This window comes from Grampus griseus (genome assembly GCF_964374135.1).
Source record: "Grampus griseus genome assembly, chromosome: 8".
Classification (NCBI taxonomy): domain Eukaryota; kingdom Metazoa; phylum Chordata; class Mammalia; order Artiodactyla; family Delphinidae; genus Grampus; species Grampus griseus.
In genome coordinates, this window is record NC_139002.1 from 86,248,727 (window position 1) to 86,273,460 (window position 24,734).

The window sequence follows — 24,734 nt, forward strand, 5'->3', positions numbered from 1 at the left end:
TGATTATATGTCTTTTTAGATTTTTAATCCCCATTTATACTCTGCTTTAAGTGCTATATGGTATATATGTATTTTCGACATTGAAGTGCATGAACTGAGGTGTGTGTATGTGTGTGTGTGTGTTTGTGTGTGTATGTGTGTGTATGAGAGAGAGAGAGAGAGAGATGTCTGAGACTTCTGTAATGGTCTTTCTTACGTTTCAGGTAAAACCAGAATTGAGATCTGCCATGGCCATGTTAAAAGTAGGGAAATGATTAGCATAAAGGGAAGAACTAATCATTTACTTTATTTACTTATAGGTGTTCAATATGAATGCCCCAGTTCCTCCTGTTAATGAACCAGAAACTTTAAAACAGCAAAATCAGTACCAAACCAGTTATAACCAGAGCTTTTCCAGTCAGCCTCACCAAGTAGAACAAACAGAGCTTCAGCAAGAACAGCTTCAAACAGGTAGGAAAACCAGTGTCACCTCCTTGACTACTTGCTTTGCAGTGCAGTTATTGACAGGTTAGGAGAGTTTGGACTTTTGAGTGGCAGTGTCCAGGAGTTTTTGTTTTGGTAGTAGACCATATGAATTTTTCATTGCTGATCCTGAGTAAAATGAAGCCCATATTTGCTCTATGTGAATTATTGCAGTTTTTGGAGGCTTTATGCCCATTTTCCCTTGGTTAGTGAGTTTTCATAATATCCTATCTTATTTCATTATGTGATTTTAGAGGAATTAAACTTGTTATTCAAATTGTGATCAACTTTGCTCTTAATTGCTAATTATTTGAAGCCTGCTGGCATGATACCTGGCAGCAAGTTGGTTATACAAAATTAAGCAGTAAAGGAGTTGGTGTGGCTGCATTTGGTGGACTAGGTTGAAACAAGGTCCTTGTTGGCAAGTAAGGTCATAATTTGGCCAGTTGTCATACCTATCACAATAATAATGTGGATATAGATATTTTAGATTTCTTACATTTGTAAGACATAAATAGCTTTTTTAGGTCTTTGGTTATTTAATTCTTAAGAGATTTAATTGGAATCCCACAACAAGCTAGCAAACCCTATTAAGAACCATAGGCGTTAATACTTTAATTTTACTGGACTGACTGATGTGAGTAACTGGACTGACTGATGTGAGTAACTATCTCTGATTGTCTAATTTCTTGACAGACCTGGGTCAACATTGATTTTTCTTACATATCACTGTAGTATTCAGCATCACTAATCAGGGAGGTTGAATCAACCACAGTCTGACAGAAATTTGGCAGTTATGCTATCTGTGTTTTTGAATGATAAAACTGGACTTCTTGTTCTCAGGCTCCTTTAATTATTCATTGCCATGTACAGGCGTACCTTGAGGATATTGCAGGTTCGGTTCCAGACCACTGCAATAAAGCAAATATCTCAAAGTGAGTCATGTGAAATTTTTGGTTTCCTAGTGCATATAAAAATTCTGTTCACACTATACTATAGCGTATTAAGTGTGCAATAATAGCATTATGTCTGAAAAAACAGTGTACATGACTTAATTTAAAAATACTTAATTGTCAAAAAATGCTAACCATCCTCTGAGACCTCACTGAGTCATAGTAGTAACATCAAAGATCGCTGATTACAGATCACCATAACAAATATAATAATGAAACAGTTTGAAATATTGCAAGAAATACCAAAATGTGACCCAGAGATATGAAATGAGCAAGTGCTGTTGGAAAAATGGTACTAATAGACTTGATCTACACAAGGTTGCCACAAACCTTCAATTTGTAAAAACAAAACAAAACAAAATGCAGTATCTGTGAAGAGCAATAAAGAGAAACACAATAAAATGAGGCATGCTTGTGTTCATAAGTTGGTTGTAGAGCGGATATATTTGGTGCCTTTAGACATTATGCTAACATGCTTGCTGTTTTACCTTTTTTTCAGATGGTGTAATGAAATTAAAAATTACTGTATATCATTTGATTTGGTTAGTTTGGCCCTTTGTGCCAGTTGATTTCAAGCTATCTTGTTCTTATATTCTACTTGACATTACTAATTGACTGTGAAGCACTGGACTAGATAACTTTTGTTACCATTTCAAAATACACATTATTTATGAAACTTAACTTCATAACATTTACAGATATTTTCAGTAAAAAATCAAATCGGCCCATCTGCTTTGCTCAGACACCTCCACCCTACCACTCTGATCTAGGCAGCCATCAGCTCTTATCTGGAATATTGCAGTTGTCTCCCTTGACTCTTATTTTAGTCCAGTCTGTTCTCCACACAGTAGCCAGAGTGATTATTTTAAAATGTAAATCAGATGCCTCTCTCCTGTTCAGAACCTCCTAGTGACTGCCAATTACATTTAGAAAAGAAATCCAAAGTCTTTACCTTGGTTTACAAGATCCATGATCTGGCCCCTGCCTTGATTCTGGTTGTATATCCTATTTTCTTCCTTATGTGCCCATACCAGCCACAAACACAAATTCTTTCCTTTCTCACGGCCTTTACACTTCCTTTTCTTTTTGCCTGAAACTTTCTTCCACTGATGTTTCCATGGCTTGCTTCTTGACTTTTAGGTCTATGCTCAGATATCACCTCACAGAGACCTTCCTTCATTGCCTTGTCCAAATGTGATGTGCTCACTTGGTCACTCATTTATTCTACTTGGTGTTTTCCTTAATCACTTATTACCTGATACAGTATAGATGTTTTTACTTGTATGTATATTTTATTTACTTATTATTTCCCATTATTAAAACTTCCTTATGGGCAAAGATTATGTGTTGGCAGCTAACTCATCCCTTGTGTCTAGGACCAGGCCTGGCAGGTTGAGGGCATTCTGATATTTGTTGAACAAGGCAGTGTATCCCATCATTCCAGAAGTTTTGTTTTAATCTGAATTAGTATCTAGTCAGGAACAACATAAAAAAAGGATCTGGCAAGGATCTTTGGCTATTTTTTATGGACTAGTGTTTATGCTTTACATGCACTCAAATAGGAATTCTGGTATTTTTAAATAAAGATCACCCTTTAATTGTTCTACTTTGAGTTTCTTGCAGTGAGATTTGACCAAAAGGCATAATAGAATTCTTATTGATAAAAAGTGAGTCGAAAATTCAGTTCTTCTACTTTTTACTTGCATATGAATGAATCTTTTTATTTTTAAAAAATTTTTATTATGTTTTGGCCATGGCGCATGGCATGTGGGATCTTAGTTCCCCCACCAGGGATTGAATCCATGCCCCCTGCAGTGAAAGTGCAGAGTCCTAACCACTGGACCACCAGGGAATTCCCTGAATGAATCTTTTTAGATAGAAAATGTTACTGGTACTTGTGATATTTGCTTATAAGTTAAAATTTTGGGAATGTAGTAAAAGGTAATTTATGTAGAAAGAGCACACTGTGAATAGTGTATCTGGTCCATTACATAGTTCAAAAAGGAGCCATGACCCCTTCTGTTCCTAGGCATTCTCTAGCTTTTTCATTGCAAAATATCATTTGAAGAACTAATAAATGTGGGTTTCTTGAGGTTATAAAATAGCTCAGCTAAATATTTTCAAGACTCACCTGTTCTCTCTGCCCAAACACGGGAGAATTGGGCTGACTAAAGGCTGCTGACTGTTTTTGTTCCTGGGGTGTGGGCCTTCCTTTGGTCTATGCCTTCCTCACCTCCCGAAGATACTGTTAGCACTGTTTTTTCTCCCCTGTAAATTATGAACATTGGGGTAATACCTGAAATGTACCTTGGTATTTCATTTTTGAAGGTTTCTAGATTTTAGACTTCTCCCCATTGTGGAAGGAGGAGGGGGTATAAGATAGTGTGGACCTTCTAGAACCTTCCCTTCACTCCAGGGGGTTGAGTGCCCGTGTGAGTACCATTTAACTCTTCTAAATTGACTGTGCTTTAAAAGTACTTGAAATGTACTCAAGTATTAGGGTGGGGTGTAAGTTGAAGGCCTCTCTCTGCTGATTTATCTTTGTAATTGAGTATTCTAGCATATAGCTGCTTAGCTAAGGGAGAGTATGTTTTTGTATGTTTTAATAAGTATCAAGGAAAATTTAAAAGAATAAGAAAACTACCAGTAGGAGCTTTATAATGAAATAATTAAATGGTACAAGATGGTAGGTGTTTCAGTATGTAAGATCTTTTGACTGTTGCGGGTCTCTTGTGCTATAAGCAGATGCCTCTCAGAAGATGTTTAATAATATAGCCTTTCAAGTCATTTGGAAGGATAGAATTGTGTGCTCTCACACAATGTGCGCTTTCAAAGGTTTGGAATTTGTTGCAGAATTTTACCTTTAGCTTAATATAGGAGAAAGACAGGGACTTCATTAATGTGTAGTTTTCCCTATTGTTAATATGAAAATTTAAAGACAGAATTAAACTTTGAGGAAACTGTGTAAGACATTTCTTAAACCAGAAAGCATGTAGGAAATCAGATAAATTATAATGAGCTGTGTGTGTGTGTGTATATCTGTGTGTGTGTATATACATATGTATGTAAGTATGTATTTTTTTCTTTTATAGTGGTTGGCACTTACCATGGTTCCCAGGACCAGACCCATCAAGTGACTGGTAACCACCAGCAGCCTCCCCAGCAGAACACTGGATTTCCACGTAGCAGTCAGCCCTATTACAACAGTCGTGGTGTGTCTCGTGGAGGCTCCCGTGGTGCTAGAGGCTTGATGAATGGATACAGGGGACCTGCTAATGGATTCAGAGGTAAAAACAAAAACAGAAAAACCCCAGAAAGCAAGTTCATGTTCTTTTCTGACTTGCACAATATATAGAAATATGTCATATGATTTTTAGGAAAAATATGTATCTCTCTGCATTAGCTTCTTATGTACAACATAAACATTTTTAGTATGTGTTGATACCGTCATTTAAATTGGCAAAATTGGAACTGAGTTTTTTTGTATGTATTAAACCCATGTCTACCACTGTCCTGTAGGGGATATTGCTTTCTATAAATTGTCAGACCTTATGGAGATTTTCTGTTATTTTTTTTTGTGTATGTGCATGGATGGGTGAAAATTTTATCCTGTAAGGCAGTTAATGTATAAACAGATTGGATCAGGATAGTAGATTAGTTTGAATAACTAGCATAGCTTACAGTTTTTCAGTTTTTCCCTTGGTCAGTAATGAGAAAGTAAAAATTCCCTTTGAAGATAAGAAAGTTGTTTTTTTTCTTGTCCTAAATTTTAGGAGGATATGATGGTTACCGCTCTTCATTCTCTAACACTCCAAACAGTGGATATACACAGTCTCAGTTCAGTGCTCCCCGGGACTACTCTGGCTATCAGCGGGTAGGTAAAATTGTTATAAAATATAAACCTGACCTAAATACCCCAAATGAAAGGGACTAATGTAGTTGCTTGATGCACTTGAGCAACTAAGTAATTTGGGGCTAATTTTGTACCTTGTACAAGATACTTCCTTATGGAGAATGATTTTTGCTTTTCTTAGCACTCAATATAGGTATTCATTTAATAGAGGCTGGTAAAAACAGTGATTTTTAAGAGCTGAGAAATATATCTCATTGATCTTGAGAATAGAAGTACGATTAAAGAATAACTTGTAGTAATGCTATATTTAAATGTCTAAAAGAATAAAGAATTCTGTATTCTATAAATGTTAGACTGTAAGAATAGAGATAGATGGGTAAGCATTAAAAAATTGCCTTTTCTTCAGTACTAACTAGCTTGTCTTTTAGGATGGATATCAGCAGAATTTCAAGCGAGGCTCTGGGCAGAGTGGACCACGGGGAGCCCCACGAGGTAATATTTTGTGGTGGTGATCCTAGCTCCTAAGTGGAGCTTCTGTTCTGGCCTTGGAAGAGCTGTTCATAGTCTGCATGTAGGTTACATGTTAGGAATACATTTATCATTTCCAGACTTGTTGCTAGGGATTAAATGAAATGCTTTGTTTCTAAAACTTATCTTGAACCCAAATTTAATTTTTTGAATGACTTTCCCTGTTACTATATAAACTGTCTTGAAAACTAGAACATCTCTCCTCCTCAGAAAAAGTGTTTTTCCAACTGCAAATTATTTTTCAGGTCCTAAAACCTGCTAAATGTTTTTAGGAAGTACTTACCAAAACATTTTTGTAAGACATTTTTGGAATGAGATTAAACATTTATATAAATTTATTATTCCTCTTTCATTTTTCAAACATGCATATTATATTTTAGGGCCAGAAACCCTTTAATGGCCGGATAAGCCATAGTTACATTAAGAGAACCATTTAGAAGTAATAGAACTAATTGAAATTTCAATGCCTTTTGGACCATTATTAGTGATATAAATGTCAAATTATTTCTGACTTTGAAACAAAACCTCCAAATTCCTAACTAACTTACAGAACTATACTTAAAAATTATAGGTTTTAAGAGTTTTTGACTTTTGTCTATTACCATAGGAAAACTACTTACTATTTGGGTAGGAAGTCAATCTGTGTAACAATTAGAGGTATCGTTTCATATGGTCTGAAGTTCTAAATGGTTCTCTGATTGGAGGGAAGTAAAATTGAATAGATTTCCTCTAGATATTGGCCATAACATGTATAAAATGTATGTTAAGGAGGAATTACAAAGTACTTTGATTTCAATGCTAGTAGAAACTGGCCAGCAAAAAGGGTGCATTTTTAAAAAAATTTATGGATCACTTGAGAATTACTGACTTGAAGTATCAAAGGATATTTGCATGTGAATGTGGGTTATGTTCTTTCTCACCTTGTAGCATATTCTATGAAAGTTGAGTTGACTGGTAGCTAAAAATCTGTTTCAACAGCATGTAAAAAGTTACTTTATCTGTTACAAGTCATTATACAATTTTGAATGTTATGTAGTTTCTTTTTAACAGTTTAGGTAATAAGGTCTGTTTTTCATTCTGGTGCTTTTATTAATTTTGATAGTATGATGTTACTTACTTACTGAAATGTAAGCTAGAGTGTACACTAGAATGTAAGCTCCATGAGAGCAGGTACCTTGTCTGTCTTCACTGCTGTATCTATTTCCAACACCTGATGACAGTGCCTGGCACATAGTAGGCACTCAATAAATACTTGTTGAATGAATGAATGAATGAGTACTGGTGGAATACTCCATTAGCTCTACTCTTCTTTTAGCTAGAGAACATGAGCAAATTTGCGCATGACAACTTCCAGGACAGGTGAAACTTGAACACTGAAGAATTGACCTCTTAAACCTAATAATGTGGTGACAAGCTGCCCACATGCTTCTTGACTTCAGATGAAAATCTGCTTGAAGGCAAAATAAATAATATTTGAAAGAAAAACCAAATGCCATTTTTGTCTTCTAGGTCGTGGAGGGCCCCCAAGACCCAACAGAGGGATGCCGCAAATGAACACTCAGCAAGTGAATTAATCTGATTCACAGGATTATGTTTAATCGCCAAAAACACACTGGCCAGTGTACCATAATATGTTACCAGAAGAGTTATTATCTATTTGTTCTCCCTTTCAGGAAACTTATTGTAAAGGGACTGTTTTCATCCCATAAAGACAGGACTACAGTTGTCAGCTTTATATTACCTGGATATGGAAGGAAACTATTTTTACTCTGCATGTTCTGTCCTAAACGTCATCTTGAGTCTTGCACATGATACTCAGATTCCTCACCCTTGCTTAGGAGTAAAACATCATATACTTTAACGGGGTGGTATCTCCATAGTTATTTTAAGTGGCTTGGAAAAAGCAAGATTGACTTGACTTTGGATAAAATCTACAAATCAGCCCTATTATTCAGTGGTAATTGACAAAACTATTTCCCTTGAAAGGAAGATGGAAGGAATGGAGTGTGGTTTGGCATAACAACTGCATTTCACAGCTTTTCCAGTTAAATTGGAGCACTGAACATTTAGATGCATACCAAATTATGCATGGGTCCTTAATCACACATACAAGGCTGGCTACCAGCCTTAGGGTTTGACACAGCACTGTTCATTCTCTGGCCAGACGACTGTGGTTGAAAACACATGCAAATTGCTTTTTAACAGCTGATACTGTATAAGACAAAGCCAAAATGCAAAATTAGGCTTTGATTGGCACTTTTTGAAAAATATGCAACAAATAAGGGATCTAATCTGGATGGCCGCTTCTGTACTTAATGTGAAATATTTAGATACCTTTTTGGACACTTAACAGTTTCTTTGACAATGACTTTTGTAAGGATTGGTACTATATATCATTCCTTATGATGTACATTGTCTGTCACTAATCCTTGGATCTTGCTGTATTGTCACCTAAATTGGTACAGGTACTGATGAAAATCTCTAATGGATAATCGTAACAACCTTGGTCACATGTTTTTCCTGAAGCCTGAAAGTTTTTAAAAGAAAAAGATATCAAATGCCTGCTGCTACCACCCTTTTAAATTGCTATCTTTTGAAAAGCACCAGTATGTGTTTTAGATTGATTTCCCTATTTTAGGGAAACGACAGTCAGTAGTTTCAGTTCTGATGGTATAAGCAAACAAATAAAACATGTTTATAAAAGTTGTATCTTGAAACACTGGTGTTCAACAGCTAGCAGCTTATGTGGTTCACCCCATGCAGTTAGTGTTCCAAATTTTATGGTTATCTCCAGCAGCTATTTCTATAGTACTTGCACTTATCTTTTGTCTAACCCTAATTGAATTATCCATTTCTCATGGAGGTATTTATATTCAAAGTGGTGATTCCTTCCCATAGATGTATAGGGAGAGTCCCAAGTTTGATGAAGAGGACAGTTTAGTAATTTATGTACTATGTTGAAATTTGTGCTAGCAGTTGGAGCACTAGTTTTGTGTGCCTATGAACTTAATGCTGCTTGTTGTATCCCACTTGGACTTCATGGAGAATTAATCCCACCTATTAAGCAAAGGCTACTAAGTTAATGGTATTTTCTGTGCAGAAATTGAATTTAGTCTTCAGCCTTTAGCTAAGGAATTTTTCCAGTAGGTGCTCAGCTACTTTAAAAAAAGAAAAACAAAAAACCCCACAAAACCATTCTCAAACGTTCATCGTTAGACAACTGGAGTATTTGCTGGTTTTGTAACCTACTAAAATGGTTAGGCTATTGAACATTCCACATTCAGAAGTTTTGTAGGGTGGTGGGGAAGGGGGGGGAATCTTCAATGTTTATTTTAAAATAAAAGAAGTTCTTTTCTCATGTGTGGTTGTGGTACATCATATTGGAAGGGTTATCTGTTTACTTTTGCAAATAAGTATTTCTTCTGCTAGCACCTCCCCTTGTGTGCTTTAAATGACATCTGCCTGGGATGTACCACAACCATATGTTTGCTGTATTTTAGGGGGATAGATAAAATATTCGTGATTTACTGGGTAATCCCTATAGATGATGTATGCTTACAATCCTATATATAAAACTAAATTTGCTATCTGTGTAGAAAATTTCATGAGATTTAAAATCAAAATTGAAGCAAGTTATTTATACAGTGATCTCTATGAATCAGTTCAGAGATGGGATGGAGGAGAAATGCTTTCTAGGTTTCAGACTTCTATGCATTAGTGCAGATGCTGTGAATATGTAAAGGTGTTAGTAGTTTGATTACTTCTATGTATGTTTTTAAAAGAATCGTTTGTTCCTTTTGAGATACTATGCTTTTTTTTTTTTGGCATTCTACCATTGTAGTCTAAATCTAAAGCTTTTATGCCTCAATTTTATGCCTCAATTCAGACTATATTTTTTAAAGCAGTGCCTCATTATGGGGCAGATAACTTTTTAAAAAGTTCCATTAAGATCTGAGTCTTGGTACTAGGTGTTCTGTATAAAATGTGAATACTTGTCCTACCTGCAGAAGGCCTTGTTTGGGCAAATGCATATTCTAGCAGAGTTGAAAGAAAATGATTATCACACGTGGCCCTGTAGCTTCTTGGTATAGCAAGACTCCATATATAAAGTACTTTCAAGTAAATGCACAGTATCAGTCATCTCATGTGGACAATGAGACTTCTATTTTAAAGCTTTAAGGTAGAGTGTCATTGATTACCTTGGTTAAGGCTTTTTTTTTTCAGATCCTAATATCCCTAAAGAATATGAAAGTTTTTCTGATCATATCTTGATATTAAAATGAAATCCGTTAAATATTTTTAATCAGTTAGCTTCTGCAGTTTTTTTGTCTCCTATGTATATGACTCTGTTATGTGGGAGACTTCACTTAGAGACATGAGAATGTGTGTTTATTCTCAGAAGGCTCATGCACTGAGATGTTCTGTCGACAAGCAGTTCATAAAATGTAGAAGGTAGTTGAGTAGTCAGCCTAAGTGTCTTAGGAAATTTGTATTGTTCATTATATTTTCAGTAATATATCTTATTAGGGGAAATGGGATACAGGTAAGCACAGAGTTAAAACCCTTCAGTTCATCTTTAAGCTTCTGAATCCCCATCCCAGTTGAGTTCTTATTAAGAACTCTGAAGTTTTATTGACTATAAGTTATATCAAAAGAATCAGTATTGCCCTTGAGCTTATCCCTTCTAAAAGAGTTAATGGGGAGGGAGACCCCTCAGGAATATTAAAGTAATTTGTTAAGCCTCATCTCTATACCCTTTCCCATTTTGAATTCTACAAAACTACTGGTAAAGACTAGTGAATGTTTTAAATTACATTAGATTAAATTATATTAAAACCTGATACCTTATTGTCCTTGAGTGAAGTTTGCTTTAGTTGTTTATACCATCAAGCAAAGCTCTAAGTGAAGAAGTGCTACTTGTGAGAGGAGAGGAAAAAATTTAAATCTCTGGTAGCCTTGCCTTCCTTACTTGTTAGACTACTACATTCTTCTCAATTGGGATTTCAGTACCTTACTTTAACAGCTGTTCTGAAGCCTAATCCAGTCCCATGCAGAAGACTGGCTCCTTAAGTTTGTAAGTAGTGAAAGCCCACCTGATTTAGTAAAGACAATTTTTAGTGTTGTGTTCTTAACTTCTAATATTGGTTTTCTTTAAGTACGGTGTGTTTATTAGGGAGCCACTGTATTAAGTCAGTAAACTAACGCTTCATTCAGTAAATATGGGTACTCTTTGCCAGGCCACCATTCCAAGCACTAAGCATTCAGTGGTGACAGAATCACTGTGGTTCCTGCTTTCATTGAACAGTTTGATCAAAGATATTGACGTGATGACACTGAGGTATGGCAAAAGCCATTATGGAGCAATATGGTTGATGATAGATATTAAGGCCATGATAGGATAGGACCCAGTTAAAATGATCAGGAAAGACTTTTTTGAGAGGAGTAATGAAGACTTGAAGGATGAGGAGTAGTAAACTAGTAAAGAAGGGGAGAGAACCACATGTCCCAAGTCCAGTCTCCAGTGACTGAGAAAGGCTCTCGCTCAAGTGAAAAGAGTACAGATTTAGTAGAGCTAGAAGGAAGCTGAAGCAACAGTAAGGGCTACTAAGAATAGCTTTGTAAGTTCTATTCCATGTTAAGTTTTGTCTCTAACAGTTGGAAACAAGATTTCTAAGCTGTGTGTATAGGGGGTGGGGTTGGGGGGGAGAGGATGGTGGGTCACCTAATAAAATTGCCATTTAAGAACATTCAGTGCATGGAATTCCACTGTGGTCCAGTGGTTAGGACTCTGTGCTTTCACTGCTGTGGGCCCGGGTTCAGTCCCTGGTTGGGGAACTAAGATCTTGCAAGCCTCGTGGAGCAGCAAAAACAACGCAACAACAAAACCACCCCCCCCCCCAAAACAGTGCAGTGTTGAGAACAAAATAATATGGTGCAAGAGATGGCTATTGGAGTAGCCCATGTAAGAAACGGTAACAACATAAAGTGGAGGGTGGTAGTAAATGGGATTCTACATATTTCCTATCTAACTGGCCACTGCTCAGTATCCTTTGCTGAGTTCTCCAGGCCTTGGTTGCAGACTTCATCCCTAGCTAACATTCTTCCCTAGCTGATCTTATCCAATCCCAGGACTTTGACTACAATCAGCATTTTAGTCACCCAAGTAGTTCTAGGTCCCAAACTCCCCAAAACAAACTCCTACTTTAATATCTTGCTTTGAATGTCGAGTATTCGAAATTGATTTCTTGATGAACCTACATCCAGTTGCTCGTATCTTTGATTCCCTTTCATACCTTGTATCTATAGTCCTTAAGCAAATCTACATGTGGTTCTACCTTGAAAATATATCCTGAGTCTACTAGCACTTTGTGACCAGCACATCAGAACAGGTAGCTACAGTAGCTTATAACGGTTCTCTGTGTTTCTACTCTTGCTCTCCTGTAGTATAGTTTTTTGCATAGCAGCCAGATTGAGCCTTTTAAAAGGGCAAATCAGATTTTGTCACTTCCCTGTTACTCAGACCCCAGTGGTTTCCCATCACACGTAGAATTCAAATCTGTGGTCCATGTGCCCTTCAATTATCTGGTCTAGTTTCCTACCATTTTTCCCTTTGCTCACTGTACTCTGGTCACACTGGCTGCTTTGCTGAGACTTTTTCCATCTTGGAGTCTTCATGTGTTACACTTAATGCATGGGAAAGCTTTTCACTCCATTGTTCTTAAGGCTCATTCTTTCTAAATTCAGGTCTTACTCCAAGTCACCACTTCAGAGTCCTTCCAAGTCCACCTCTAAAGCAGTGCCTTATTTTTTACTCACTGGATACTTTTTTCTTAACACTTTTTTCTTACCTAGACTGTAAGTTTCACAGGAGATAGGACTGTTTTGGTCACTATCTCTTGTGTCTAGCATATTGACATTTTGTTGAGGGAATTACAAAAAAATACGATGGGCGGTGCTGCTGATTACATTAGATTTGGAGGTAGAGAATTACATTCTGCTTTGAGGAAGGAGTTTAAGGAAGAAAGGCAAATGAATTCGGCTTCAACTTTCTGACTGAGGCATCGAGAAATGTTGAGCAAGCAGTTGGATTTGTTAAATTCAACGATCTGGCCAAAAAAACCATAACTACATAGGTGGCCCTTCAAGTCAACCGCTTGACCGAGTTCGTCCGAGAGTGGGTGGGGGGGGGAGGGGAAGTAACGAAAGCAGAGCCTCAGAGCTGGTTTTCAGAACAACAGCATTTGACAGCCAGATACAGGCCTAAAGGCAGCCTGCCAAAGTACAGGAGCAGCAATGGTGGGTAGAAAATCTACGGAATGCCAGAGAGGTCTACAAGGTCATTACTGAGGATGGGGAGGGTCAAGTGAGCTGAATGACAGCTCTGCTGATCGAGTTTCCCCATCTTATCACATTAAAATAGTTAAAGTAAGAGGACTGTCAAAATTACGCACAGATCCCCGGAGCCAGTCATCTCGCATAACCAGGCTAACACTGAAAACCCCAGACCACTTACCGTGTGCTGCCCCGGACCTGTCTGGGCACCCGAGCTGGCCCCAGCGCACTGACAGGCCCTGCGGGTGCGGGCATCTGCTTACTCTGCCCTCCGTAGTCACGGTCTCTTAATTTTGATACGAAGAGGCAACTTACAACGCGCACCACAGCTACGGCGGGCAGAGACTAAACCGCGCAGCCGCAGTTGCTGCAGCCCCGCCTCCCGGGTCCATGACGTCATCACGCAGGGACAGGGGTGGAAAAGGTCCCCTCTCGCTGGCCGTCTCCGCTCCGTTAGTTCGCCAGCGCACGCACCGCCTACGGGCGCCTGAGCTGGACGCGCGTTGCCGAGGGAGGCAAACTGTGAGAGTCGGCGACCAGGCATCCGCTAGGGGCAGCCCGTTGCGCCCGCTTCTCCCGCAGAAGTTCGGTGACCCCCCCACGTGCTTCCTCTTCGCTCCTGGCTGGAGTCCGCCCGGCTCTGGGCGCAGGTACCCATCACGGGATGGCTGGGGATGGGTGCCGAGGTCGGTGTCCGTGTCCTTCTTGGGCCCGGAGGAGACTGGCTCCAGGACGAAGGCTCTGCATCCGTGCTGATGCCCGGCCCATGCCGACTGCCGCCCCACCCGGGCGCTCCTAGATAACAGGACCCTCTTCCCCAGTAGGCGGCCACTCTCGGGAGTGCTTCTCGAGAGCTCTGGCGGGTTGCGTGGCTTGATCTCCATCCTCTAGGGGCTCTGGGGGTGGGGTGGGGTGAGTGGGTGGGTGACAACACGTTTGCTTTCTGCGGAGCTTGCCCACAGTTCCTGATTGCAGCACCTGGCACTGAACTGAGGCAGTCTGATTTCATCTAGATCCTCCCACGCTCTTAGCTACTTCACTCTGCTCATTCGTTTATACTCCGTATTCTGCAGGCACATTCAGGACTTTGTTTTGTTTGCCAGTGCACCTGGAGTGGTGCCTGGCACATAGATGCTATGTATATTTCTTAGACTAATAGATGAATGAAAAATAATCCTCTTTCTCTTCTTTCAAGGCCCTCCTCATCCATTAAGCCTTCCATGGCAACTCCAGCCCACAGTAATCTCAGACTTTCATCAGACCACTGTAGCAATTAGTTTTACATCTAATTTGTCTGTCTTTAGACAGATTATCCCTCATTTCTTTCTCTTAAATATTTTCTTTAAGGAAAATGAAAGCTCCTCGAAGTCAAGGCTTTATCTGGTACTACTTCTGGGGCTCCCACAGTAACTAGAACAAAAAGCAATAATTAGTTGTTGATTGGTTGTGGGGTCTTTGTGTGGCCCGCAACTCAGCTGACAAGCTGGTCAGGTTGGTGAACTGGAAAGGGTTCAGGCTTTGGAATCAGGGGAGGCCTGCATGTGAATCCTGTCTTCGTCACTTTTCTTCCTTGGGGTACTTGAGTATTTATACTTGGTCTTTTCTTTATAAAATAGGAGCTATTGATTATGACGTAGTGTTTTACAGTAAGATCGAACTGCTAAAATCTATGTTTGGATTGAGAGGTTAGAAAGACAATTAAGGCAGGGTTAAGTTTCAGTTAATGAGCTTTAGGTGTAGAATTAGAATGCAGCAAGCACTGGAGTTTCTAAGTAACATGTTATTTTTACTTTTACATTGTAGAAGCATAATTGATATTTTTGATGTTTCTTTGGTGTATTTATTATAATGATGCAATGTTCTATCATACGTAATCACAATAACTTTTGAAATCTCTCTGTACAGGCTTCAGTATAGTTTTCCCTCCTTTGAGGAAACAGATGGCCACGTTCCATCATAGTAATAGTCAATTGATTTCTTTTCCTGACTTTGTTAGTAATATATGTGAATTAAAAAAAAAACCCACAAAACTCCAAAAAAACAAAAGAACAAAATAAGAATCATCTGTTATCTCACCATCCATAAATAACTACTTTACATTTTGGTGTTTTCTTCCAGTCTTTTTTTCTATATATATATTATGTACACGCATATCCTGCCATGTTATCCTCTAATAAGTATCTGTATCCATATCCTTAGATAACATATGAAAATGATTTTGAACAAATCTTTTGAAAACCACTTTATTTTCCCATAGATATATCATACATTTTAATCATTCTTTTTTTGAACATTGTTTCCGATTTTTGAAAAACTCCTCCATAGGGGGGTGAATTAAACCTTCCCTGTTGACTTCCCATGCCAAGGGAACATTTTCTTCACCTTTCAAGCCTAAGTTTTGTAATTTAAAAAATGAGGCCGATGTCTTCCCTAGGGAGCTGTTTGAGGGTTCAATAAGATGATACTTATAAATGTGCCTTAGCTCAGCCTCCCAGCCCCACAGGAGGCGGCCAGCTAATGTTCCTCACGCAGAACCTGGATGTTCATGTCCAGTTGTGTCTTTTCCTTCTGTTTTAGTGATAGTTTTTCACCATGCATCGGAAGAAAGTGGATAACCGAATCCGGATTCTCATTGAGAATGGGATAGCTGAGCGGCAGAGGTCTCTCTTTGTTGTGGTCGGAGATCGAGGAAAGGATCAGGTAAGACCTGGTAAATGCTCCCTGACTTACTTTGTATCCTGTCCCAAAGAGTCAGCATGTTACAGATACTCTGGGGTTTCACACATAATGACTGGTTTTCTTTAAGTGAAATGCCTAGTGGGAACATTCTTTTACTTATTGGAAGTGATAAATACTCAGTTTTTAGAATTATTAACAGACAGGTTAACAGCTTTTGATTTGTGGTGTGGTGGACTGAGTGCAAGGGTAAGTGTATGTGCGCTGGCTTCTAGTCCCCACCTGGGCACTACTTGCCTTGTGGTCTCGGGCCTGGCTGTCCCGGAGGTCTCTTTTGGTCCTGAGATGCTATGGCTTTTTTCTTTGGCAGGTGGTCATACTCCATCACATGTTGTCCAGAGCAACTGTGAAGGCTCGGCCTTCTGTGCTGTGGTGTTACAAGAAAGAGCTGGGGTTTAGCAGGTAAGCCGTGCCCTCTGAGCGTCCCATCCCACTTCCCATCCCTGCTTGTTAGTTAAATGCTAGGAAATGATTCTTTGACGTGGTTTTTCAGGGATTCTTAATGAAGGTTCTATCTCTGAGGACACTTCTAGTAGAGAAAAATAATAGAGCTGATGCCCTTTCTTCATTCCTGACAATAAATTTCAGATCCTTTTCATGCTCTTTTCAGTCCCCAGCCCAATTCCTTGCTTTCTGCACACGAGTTTTCTTCTTAGTTTTCTCAGCTGATCAAGCCCCTCTAATAATGCAGGTTCCTTCAGTTGCTCTTGGAAGTTACCAACGACCTGATGCCTAATGCAACAACGTTTCCCCCTTTCTCCTTTTTTTCAGAGCTCTTCCTCTAGTAGTTCACTGCTGTTTTTGACAATTTGCTGTTCTTATTTTTTGAAGTTGTGGACTTAAGACTTCTTATATAGTAAAGAGCAGACCTCCAACACAAACACACTTAGGCACAAGGGGAATTTGTTGAAGTACAGTTGACCCTTGAACAATGTGGATTAGAACTGCAGGGCTCCACTTACACACGGATGTTTTTCAGTAGTAAATACTACAGTACCGCGTGGTCCGTGGTTGGTTGAATCCTGTGATGTGGAGGAGCTGCGGTTGCGGAGGGGCCGACTCTTAAGTTAGATGCAAGTTAACCCCCAGGTTTCTCAAGGGTCGGCAGTATACGGGCTAGCTCCTGAAGCCTACGGGGATGAGATTTCAGCTCTTCCGCGGGGGTGGTGTAGAGCCGCAGTGCTGACGCTCTGGTCCTTGCTCAGTCTCTCATCTCTGCGTGTCTGCTCTGTTCTTTTCCCACTTCAGGGCAGCTTTCTGCCTTCTATGGCGCCCATCGCAGAAACACCACTTGAGTTTTACGTGGTTTGGGTCCAATGACACAGAAATCAGTCTTTCTCCCAAATTCTTTTGGAAAGACATCCAGCCCTGGGCCAGAGGAGGTGGGGTGGGTCGCCTACTAGAAACCTGGCAGTTCTGCCTATGACTGTGTGTGTGGAGGAGTTTGGGGTGTGGGGGTGCTGTTCCTTGGCAGATAAACCATTATAAAGTCACCTCGGAAATGCTCTCCTTTCTTTGCTTCTGTGACACTCAGACTACCTTCCTGAGCTCTTCTCTCTCCCCGAGCTCATCTCCTTCCCTAAATCCAGCTCACCTGTGTGGTTCTGTCCTTGGGCCTCTTCTCCCTCCTTTATCCCCCAGTATATGTGTCTCTGGGGCGGACTCTGCTGTGGGGAAACCCCCTGCGAAATTGGGCAGTTTACAGTGTTTTGGGCAGATTTGCCTTTCAAACTTAACCCACCTGCTTTCACTTTTAAAAATCTCTTCTGTGCCTCTTATAGCTCTCCTGCCCCTGTCTTGAGCATTAGATTAAGGCTGATGCTAAGTCATGGGCTGAGGAAGTGGAGCCCCAGGGGGAAGGCCTTGGCTCTACTATTCAGTTAGAGAACTATGATAAAATTTTGGTTTGCTGTAACCCTTGATTCTGGAGTTTTCTCGTTCTCTCTTTTCTCTAAAAGAAACAGTTAATTGACAGTTAGGTATTCAGAGTTTTTTAAGACAAAAGAAAAGTTCAGGGATTTCTGGGAGACGTCCAGATTCCGTTCCAACCCTTATATCCTCTATCAGTATTGTCTTAGATTAGAGCTGCCCTTGAGGACTTGATCCCACCATCTGGGAAGGAAGTGGATGAATTCATTTAGGAAAAATGAATAAAGTAACCCGCCATCACAGTGCCCCTCCCAGGTTCTCTGGGAAGCAGTGCTGTGTGGTTGAAGCATTGGCTTGAGACTGAGGTAATGAGGCCACTAAGGTTTGCTTTCAAGCTTTGGCTGAATGTGAGGTTTAGGGACTCCCATTACCCTTTTTGTAAAGTGAAGTATCAAAATGGCAGGGTTCTCACACAGACTTACACTGTCTCCCTCCGAAGCCCATCTGCTCTAATGCCTCTTTCATTTCCTTCAGCTTTAGAGTGAGGGGATGAGCATTATGATTTCCAAGTTCCCTTCTAGCTCTGAAGGTCTAAGTGGGTGATCGTTGAGCCTATCCCCTGCTCCCAACTCTAGCCTCTCTGGTTAACTGGCTTTCATGGGATGGGGGGTGATTGCAGTCATCGGAAGAAAAGAATGCGACAGCTGCAGAAAAAAATAAAGAGCGGGACGCTGAACATAAAGCAAGATGACCCCTTTGAACTCTTCGTAGCTGCCACAAACATTCGCTACTGCTACTACAATGAGACCCACAAGATCCTGGGCAATACGTTTGGCATGTGTGTTCTCCAGGTAGGTGACTTGCCCCAGCCCGTGACTGGAGTCAGAGTGCTAGGGAGTGCCTGGGCTGCTTGGTCACCCACAAGGACAGGTGTACAGAGCGGAGAGGAGTCACGTGTACTCCCTGCCCCAAAGCTTCATCTGTGGAGGACTTGGCCACTTTCCACAGGAACTGGATAACTCACCAACATTAAAAGAGCATTTTCTACCAAAAGCAGCACTTGTCTAGGGATAACCAAACTGGCAGTGACGCTCCATCACAACTGGGTCTAACCAGCTTGGTAAAGCACTGAACTTTGAGTGACCCTAGCACCCCAGATCCCTATTAGAACTAACTGAAGACTTTTGTGACCAGAGAGCAGTGGGACTTGTTTTAGCTAACTAGGGACGGACCCGAGTACTCGGACGTCCTATCCAGAGTGCTTGACCGAATAACCACCCCTATCATTGCCCTTCTCGTCCTTAAAGTCTCCTCGCTTTCTCCCCTCAGAGAAGCAGCTGGTGAGTTTCTTCACTGGTATATATTTTCTCTTGCCTGGCAAGTTGATAGATTAAGTTTCACATTTTTCTTTGTTTTGAGCTCTGGTGGTCTTTGTTTTGTTCTTTGATTCTTTGGCACCTGTGACTCCATCCGCCGCCCGCCCCCTCCCCCTGCCCCAGCCCCACCCACCAAAGAAAACATTTAAGCACAAATCCTCACATTTAAGCACAGGTTCCCACAGTTTGATATGTATTTATTATATGCATGCACTACTATGATTACGTGCATCGTAAAACATACGTTTTAAAATATAAATTAAGAAATGAGGTGGGAAATTTTGAATAGGAGTTCTAGTTTTTCCTTTCCGCATTCCAGTGGGCTGTCCATACACTGCTGGCTTACAACCCACCTTGGAGGCTGAAAAGAGCGTTTTGCCTGTTCTCACCCCATCGCTGACTGGTAGGGAGCTGCTTCTGCTCACTAGTTACCAGGTGAAGTGATGGTGGCAGCGGCTCCCCCACGTGGTGCAGTTGAGTTTTGTCAGACAGTTTCCATCTATGAACAGAGCAGAAAATGAGTGTGAGGTATTTCTGAAATTCAAGTGTGAATCAGTGTGGATTGGAGGACTTCTTTCCAAATAAGATTTTATGAGGGATTACGGGAAACACTTTGACATGTAAAACCGGGTATACTTCTTCTCCAGGGCTGGGCTCTCTTCTGTGGTCCCCTGAGTAAGGGACTGTGTGTGTGTGCGTGTGTGTGTGTGTGTGTCCTGGTGAGTCAGGTACGGGGTATGGTGTTGAGTTTGTACTCTGAAGGCCTCCTTGTACCTTATCGCCTGGCCCCTCGTTAAGCTTCCCAGTGGGTGCTCTTTGCAGCCAGTTCTAAGGTTTCCTTTTTCCAGGATTTTGAAGCTTTGACTCCAAACTTGCTGGCCAGGACTGTAGAGACAGTGGAAGGTGGTGGGCTGGTGGTTATCCTCCTACGGACCATGAACTCACTCAAGCAGTTGTACACGATGACCATGGTAAGTGTCTGTTTTTTTCTTTAACTTGATTGTGGTGGTTCAAATCAATCTGTGTTTTTGCTGCTTTCTTTTAAGAACTCCTACTGAGCAACTCCAGTGAGCGGTCAGTATAATTTCTAGGCTGGGAGCTCTTTGGAGCTAATGAGGAATTTTCTGCAGAGAAGCCTCCGTGGCCCTGGGTGTGCTTAGGAATCTGTGAATTTTGCTTTTGCTCTCAGGCATTTGCAGATTCTACACCAGTGAGATTCAGACATGATGCAGCTGTTGTGTAGTTCAATTTCTAAAACAGTATCCCACAGAGAGCCACGCCAGTGCTTACATTTGTGTAGTACAAAAAGGGGACCACGCACAGACGTCCTCACCTGCCCTCACCCTAATGGGTAGTGGAGGAGAATTGCTGTCCCGCTCCCGGACTGGCCGAAACTTTGACTCCAGGGGGTGGGGGGGGTATTTTTTTTTGCCCCAGCTGAGGGAGTGGCTGGAAGGGTTTCCCTGGATGAGAGCTGGTTCTGCCACATGGGTGCGTTGAGCCGCAGGTTTGGAGTCAATGTACATTGCCAGCTGCTCAGGAACTGTTAGGCTTGGCCTCAGGGTTTCATGAGCTGCATCCGCCCGGTGAAGTGGACTTCCTTCAGATCTCAGTGCCTGCTTCCTGTCGCCCCATCGGCCCCAGCCCCTCCGGCCTCCTCGGAGGTCTTCAGGTGCGCCCTCTCCCCTCAGCAGACTCTCACCTGAGGGCCTTCACGCCGTTTCCACGGAGTGTCTGCTGGCTCACTTCCTCGCTGCGTTCCAGTCCCTGCCAAGATACCACTTCCTCGGTGCGGCCTCTCTCACACCCTGTGTAGCATATGTGGTTGGCCTGTCACTCCTCAACCTGTTTTATTTTGCTTCAAAGCATGGTACAGCCACCTAAAGTTAGACATTTATTTGTTTATTGTCTGGCTTCCCGTGCCAGTCTCCAAACTTTATGGGAGCAGGGACTTTGTTTTCCTCCCTGGTATATTCCCTGATCCTGGAAGGGTGCCTGGCCTTTAGTAAGCCCTCCTGAAATATCTGTGAGTGAGCGAATGTCTGTGTCCACGTCACTTTGTTTGTTCCTCCTCCCTCTCTTACTTGGCTGCCTGCTTACCAACTCAGAGGGCCTTCCCTCTCTACCCTATATAAGTATTCCCCCTCCCCACCCCTCCATTGGCTGCCCCTGCACCCTGTTTCTCATTCATAGCATTTGCCAAAATTTGTGTCTATTTACTTGTTTGTCTCCGTCCAACCATTTGACTGTAAGCTTCAGGAGAATAGGTTTCATGCTTTACTAAACACCGGTGTGTGCCCAGCTTGTCTGGCGTTGGCATGTGCATTTTATTGAACGAGTGAATATGTTTTGTGCTGCTGGATAAAATGTGGGAACAGTCAAAGGTGAGGTGAGGGGACATTTGTTGTGGTAAGAAACATTGCATTTAGTGTCTGAGTCTTGCTGCAGCAGATCGCATCCGGCCAGTTTCGCATGGCAGGTTAGGTAGGAGTAGATGTTGTTTCTAGTAGCATCACTGGTGCCTCTTTTATCCCAGGGCTGTTTGCTGGAACTTCTTCACACTTGGACGCTGAACCTCAGTGGGATTTGGGTGCCTCTGTTAATGGATGTTGTCTCTTTTAGGACGTGCATTCAAGATACAGGACGGAGGCCCATCAGGATGTGGTGGGAAGATTTAATGAGAGGTGGGTCTGGAGCACGTTTCTCACTTCCTCAGCTGTGGGGAGCCACAGTGGGAGGAACATTTTCACCTTGGACCCAACTGAAAGCTGTGCTCTGTCTCAGAGAAGATAGTGCAGGAGCCCCAAATGGTGAGATTCCCGATAGCAGCGGTAGTTGTGCAGCTAACTGGAAGCAATAAAAGTGAGTGGAAGGCTGGGGCCTGGATTCTATCTTGCTTCTGGCCCTTACCAAGTCTCTCTCCCGCTCTGGCTTTTAGCCTACGCATCTGTCAGAGGGGTGATTTGTCTGGACCACTCTTTTCCCAAATGTGTTTCACAGAACACTGATGTTTAAGAGGGACCTTATGACAAAGGGGTTCTCTGGTCCAGTACGTCTGGGAAATGCTGATATGGTTTTTCCTTTCTGAGGATTCACGTGAGCCTGTTTTAGCCTCTGAAAAGTCTCACAGCACCAGGGACCCCAATTTATTTGACCACAGACCCCTTTTTAGGGAACGCCAGTTAGCAACACGTGAAACACCTTAAGAAGAAAGAAGCCATGTCCTAAGTCAGTGGATCTCAACTGGAGCAGTTTTGCCCCTGGGGAGACTTGGCAGTGTCTGGAGACGCTTTGATGGTCGTGACCTGCGGTGAGGGTGGGAGGCTGGTGGCGGTAGAGGCCAAGGGTGCCGCTGAACAGCTTAAAAGGCACCGAAAAGCCCCTCCAACAAAGAATTATCTGGTCCAGAATCTCAGTAGTGCTGAGGTTTAGGAATCCTGGCCTGGGTGAACTGTGCGACCTAATTTCAATCGCCTCTGAAGCTGCTCAGTAGGAGTGGGCCTGGAGGTCGCCCAGCGCTACTGGCTGGAAGGGAAGCCTGTGAAAGTAGTGCGGGAGGCCCTTTTCTTGCAGTTGTGGGAGAAGCTTGGATTTTATAGCCAAACACATGTTTTGCTACACGCAAAAATGTTTGTATTATAGTGCTAGAGGGAGCTTTCCCCTCCACCCTTTCCTTTATTTTCTCCTCCTTGTGGCAGAAGGTCAGTCCATTTGTGTATGCGTTTGTTTCCCTGTGTGGCTGGTGAGCACATGTGGGGTGGCTTTGGCGTTCCCCATTCAAGGAGACACGTAGTGCTAAAGGGTGAACCTGGCAGGATGGGGGAAGGACCGGGGCACCCTGGAGCAGCGGGCTTCTGCACAGTAGGGGCCCTTGTAATCAGTCGCTTAAGGGAGTTCCCCGTTTGCTTGTTTGCTCTATAAAGCATGTTCGGGCCTCGTAAAGGAGGCTGGGAATCATCCAGCACTGCCCTCCAGATGACGGTGTTGGCTTTCTCCAGCTTTCTTAGAGACGTGGGGCTAGATGATTTTCCTGGAGAAAAGCCCTTCCCTTGTTGTGCAGACACTGCCCTCAGCACCTCACGACTGCGGTTTGTTCCTCAGGTTTATTCTTTCTCTGGCCTCGTGTAAGAGGTGTCTCGCCATCGATGACCAGCTCAACATCCTGCCCATCTCCTCCCATGCCGCCAGCGTTGAGGCCCTCCCTCCCCAGACCCCGGTGAGCTGCCGGGGGCCGGGAACGTGGGGCAGGCTGCGTTTTCTGTTCTGGCCCTCCCGGGGTGGCGGCAAAGCTTCTCCTCCTCTCCTGTCTGGTAGGAGGAGAGTCTTGGGCCTTCTGGTCTGGAGCTGAAGGAGCTGAAGGAGAGCTTGCAGGACACCCAGCCTGTGGGCGTGTTGGTGGAGTGCTGCAAGACCCTAGACCAGGTGAGCGTGCGTTCGGAACGTCCCCAGCCCAGTCTGCACGGCACGGAGGGGAGAGACAGCAGGCGGAGAGTGACAGACGCCAAGTTAGAACAAGGCTTGGCTCCTCCAAGGGCGAGGTCCCTTTTCTGTTGCTCACACTCAGGCGTGCAGCAGCAGAATGTGTTCACAACAGTGGTCCAGGATTAGCTCCCCCTTCCCCATGTTAACAGTTCAGGGAGCTGGGGGTCGGGGGGAGATGGGTTACATTTATGGAGGAACGCCACAGGCACGGGGTGCTAGACCTGTGTCCTTTCATTTTCATTATTTTTTTTTAATTTATTAAATTTATTTATTTTTGGCTGCATTGGGTCTTCGCTGTTGCGCTTGGGCTTTCTCTAGTTGCGGCGAACTGGGGCTACTCTTCGTTGCGGTGCGTGGGCTTCTCACTGCGGTGGCTTCTCTTGCTGTGGAGCAAGGGCTCTAGGCTCGCGGGCTTCAGTACTTGTAGCTCGTGGGCTCTAGAGCGCAGGCTCAGGAGTTGTGGCACATGGGCTTAATTGCTCCGCGGCATGAGGGGTCTTCCCGGACCAGGACTCGAACCCGTGTCCCCTGCATTGGCAGGTGGATTCTTAACCACTGCACCACCAGGGAAGCCCCCATTTTCATTAAGTTTTGATGATGTAAAGGTTTTCGCTTATGCCTTGTTCCTAAGTGAGGAGAGCTGGAGGCTCCAGTGTGAGGGCTGATGAGGGCCGTGTGGTGAGGATCCTCTGTGTACCTGATCTCTAGGTACAGACAGCAGGCTGGGTGGGAGCTGCCAGGATGCATTTCTGTGCTCCCTGAAGTGGCCAGGGCTGGTAAACTTGGCTTCTCCGGTGGTTCCTGGGCGGTGATGGGAGCTGAATGGATGTGGCCCAGAGGCCTGCAAGCTGTCGGGTGTGTTCAGGGTTCTGGTCCAGCCTGAGCCAGCCAAGCAGCACAGGCCTCTCTCAGCGCTGGGCTTTTCCCTCATGATGGAAAACAGCTGCAATGATGCCGCCCACTTGGGGCTGAGACCCAATAGGGTGGATTCCCTTTCCATGCTGGAAGTAGAATCACCAACCACACAGCTCTCTCTGCAGCCCCGGCTGCAGGCTCTGGGTTGCTTTCAACCACTTCCTGGTAACTTTATCACCAGAGACAGGGAGTGAGAGAGAGGATAGGGAAAGGGCAGAAGAGGGAGAA

At 42.7% G+C, this 24,734-nt stretch overlaps 2 protein-coding genes across 2 annotated transcripts in view; both read left to right on the forward strand.

Annotated features, from left to right (window-relative positions):
* CAPRIN1 (cell cycle associated protein 1) overlaps positions 1 to 9,154 on the forward strand; it is a 35,962-nt gene extending 26,808 nt beyond the window's left edge. The window contains exons 15-19 of the mRNA XM_082660453.1: positions 300 to 450; positions 4,508 to 4,702; positions 5,189 to 5,289; positions 5,697 to 5,760; positions 7,306 to 9,154. Of these exons, the coding sequence (XP_082516579.1) occupies positions 300 to 450; positions 4,508 to 4,702; positions 5,189 to 5,289; positions 5,697 to 5,760; positions 7,306 to 7,370 (576 nt within the window). The 3' untranslated portion in view covers positions 7,371 to 9,154. The remainder of the gene's footprint in view (positions 1 to 299; positions 451 to 4,507; positions 4,703 to 5,188; positions 5,290 to 5,696; positions 5,761 to 7,305) is intronic.
* A 4,423-nt stretch (positions 9,155 to 13,577) lies between these two features.
* The window catches only part of NAT10 (N-acetyltransferase 10), a 39,287-nt gene continuing 28,130 nt past the window's right edge, over positions 13,578 to 24,734 (forward strand). Inside the window, exons 1-8 of the mRNA XM_082661102.1 lie at positions 13,578 to 13,778; positions 15,706 to 15,828; positions 16,175 to 16,266; positions 18,413 to 18,584; positions 19,958 to 20,080; positions 21,732 to 21,793; positions 23,211 to 23,325; positions 23,424 to 23,531. Of these exons, the coding sequence (XP_082517228.1) occupies positions 15,721 to 15,828; positions 16,175 to 16,266; positions 18,413 to 18,584; positions 19,958 to 20,080; positions 21,732 to 21,793; positions 23,211 to 23,325; positions 23,424 to 23,531 (780 nt within the window). The 5' untranslated portion in view covers positions 13,578 to 13,778; positions 15,706 to 15,720. The remainder of the gene's footprint in view (positions 13,779 to 15,705; positions 15,829 to 16,174; positions 16,267 to 18,412; positions 18,585 to 19,957; positions 20,081 to 21,731; positions 21,794 to 23,210; positions 23,326 to 23,423; positions 23,532 to 24,734) is intronic.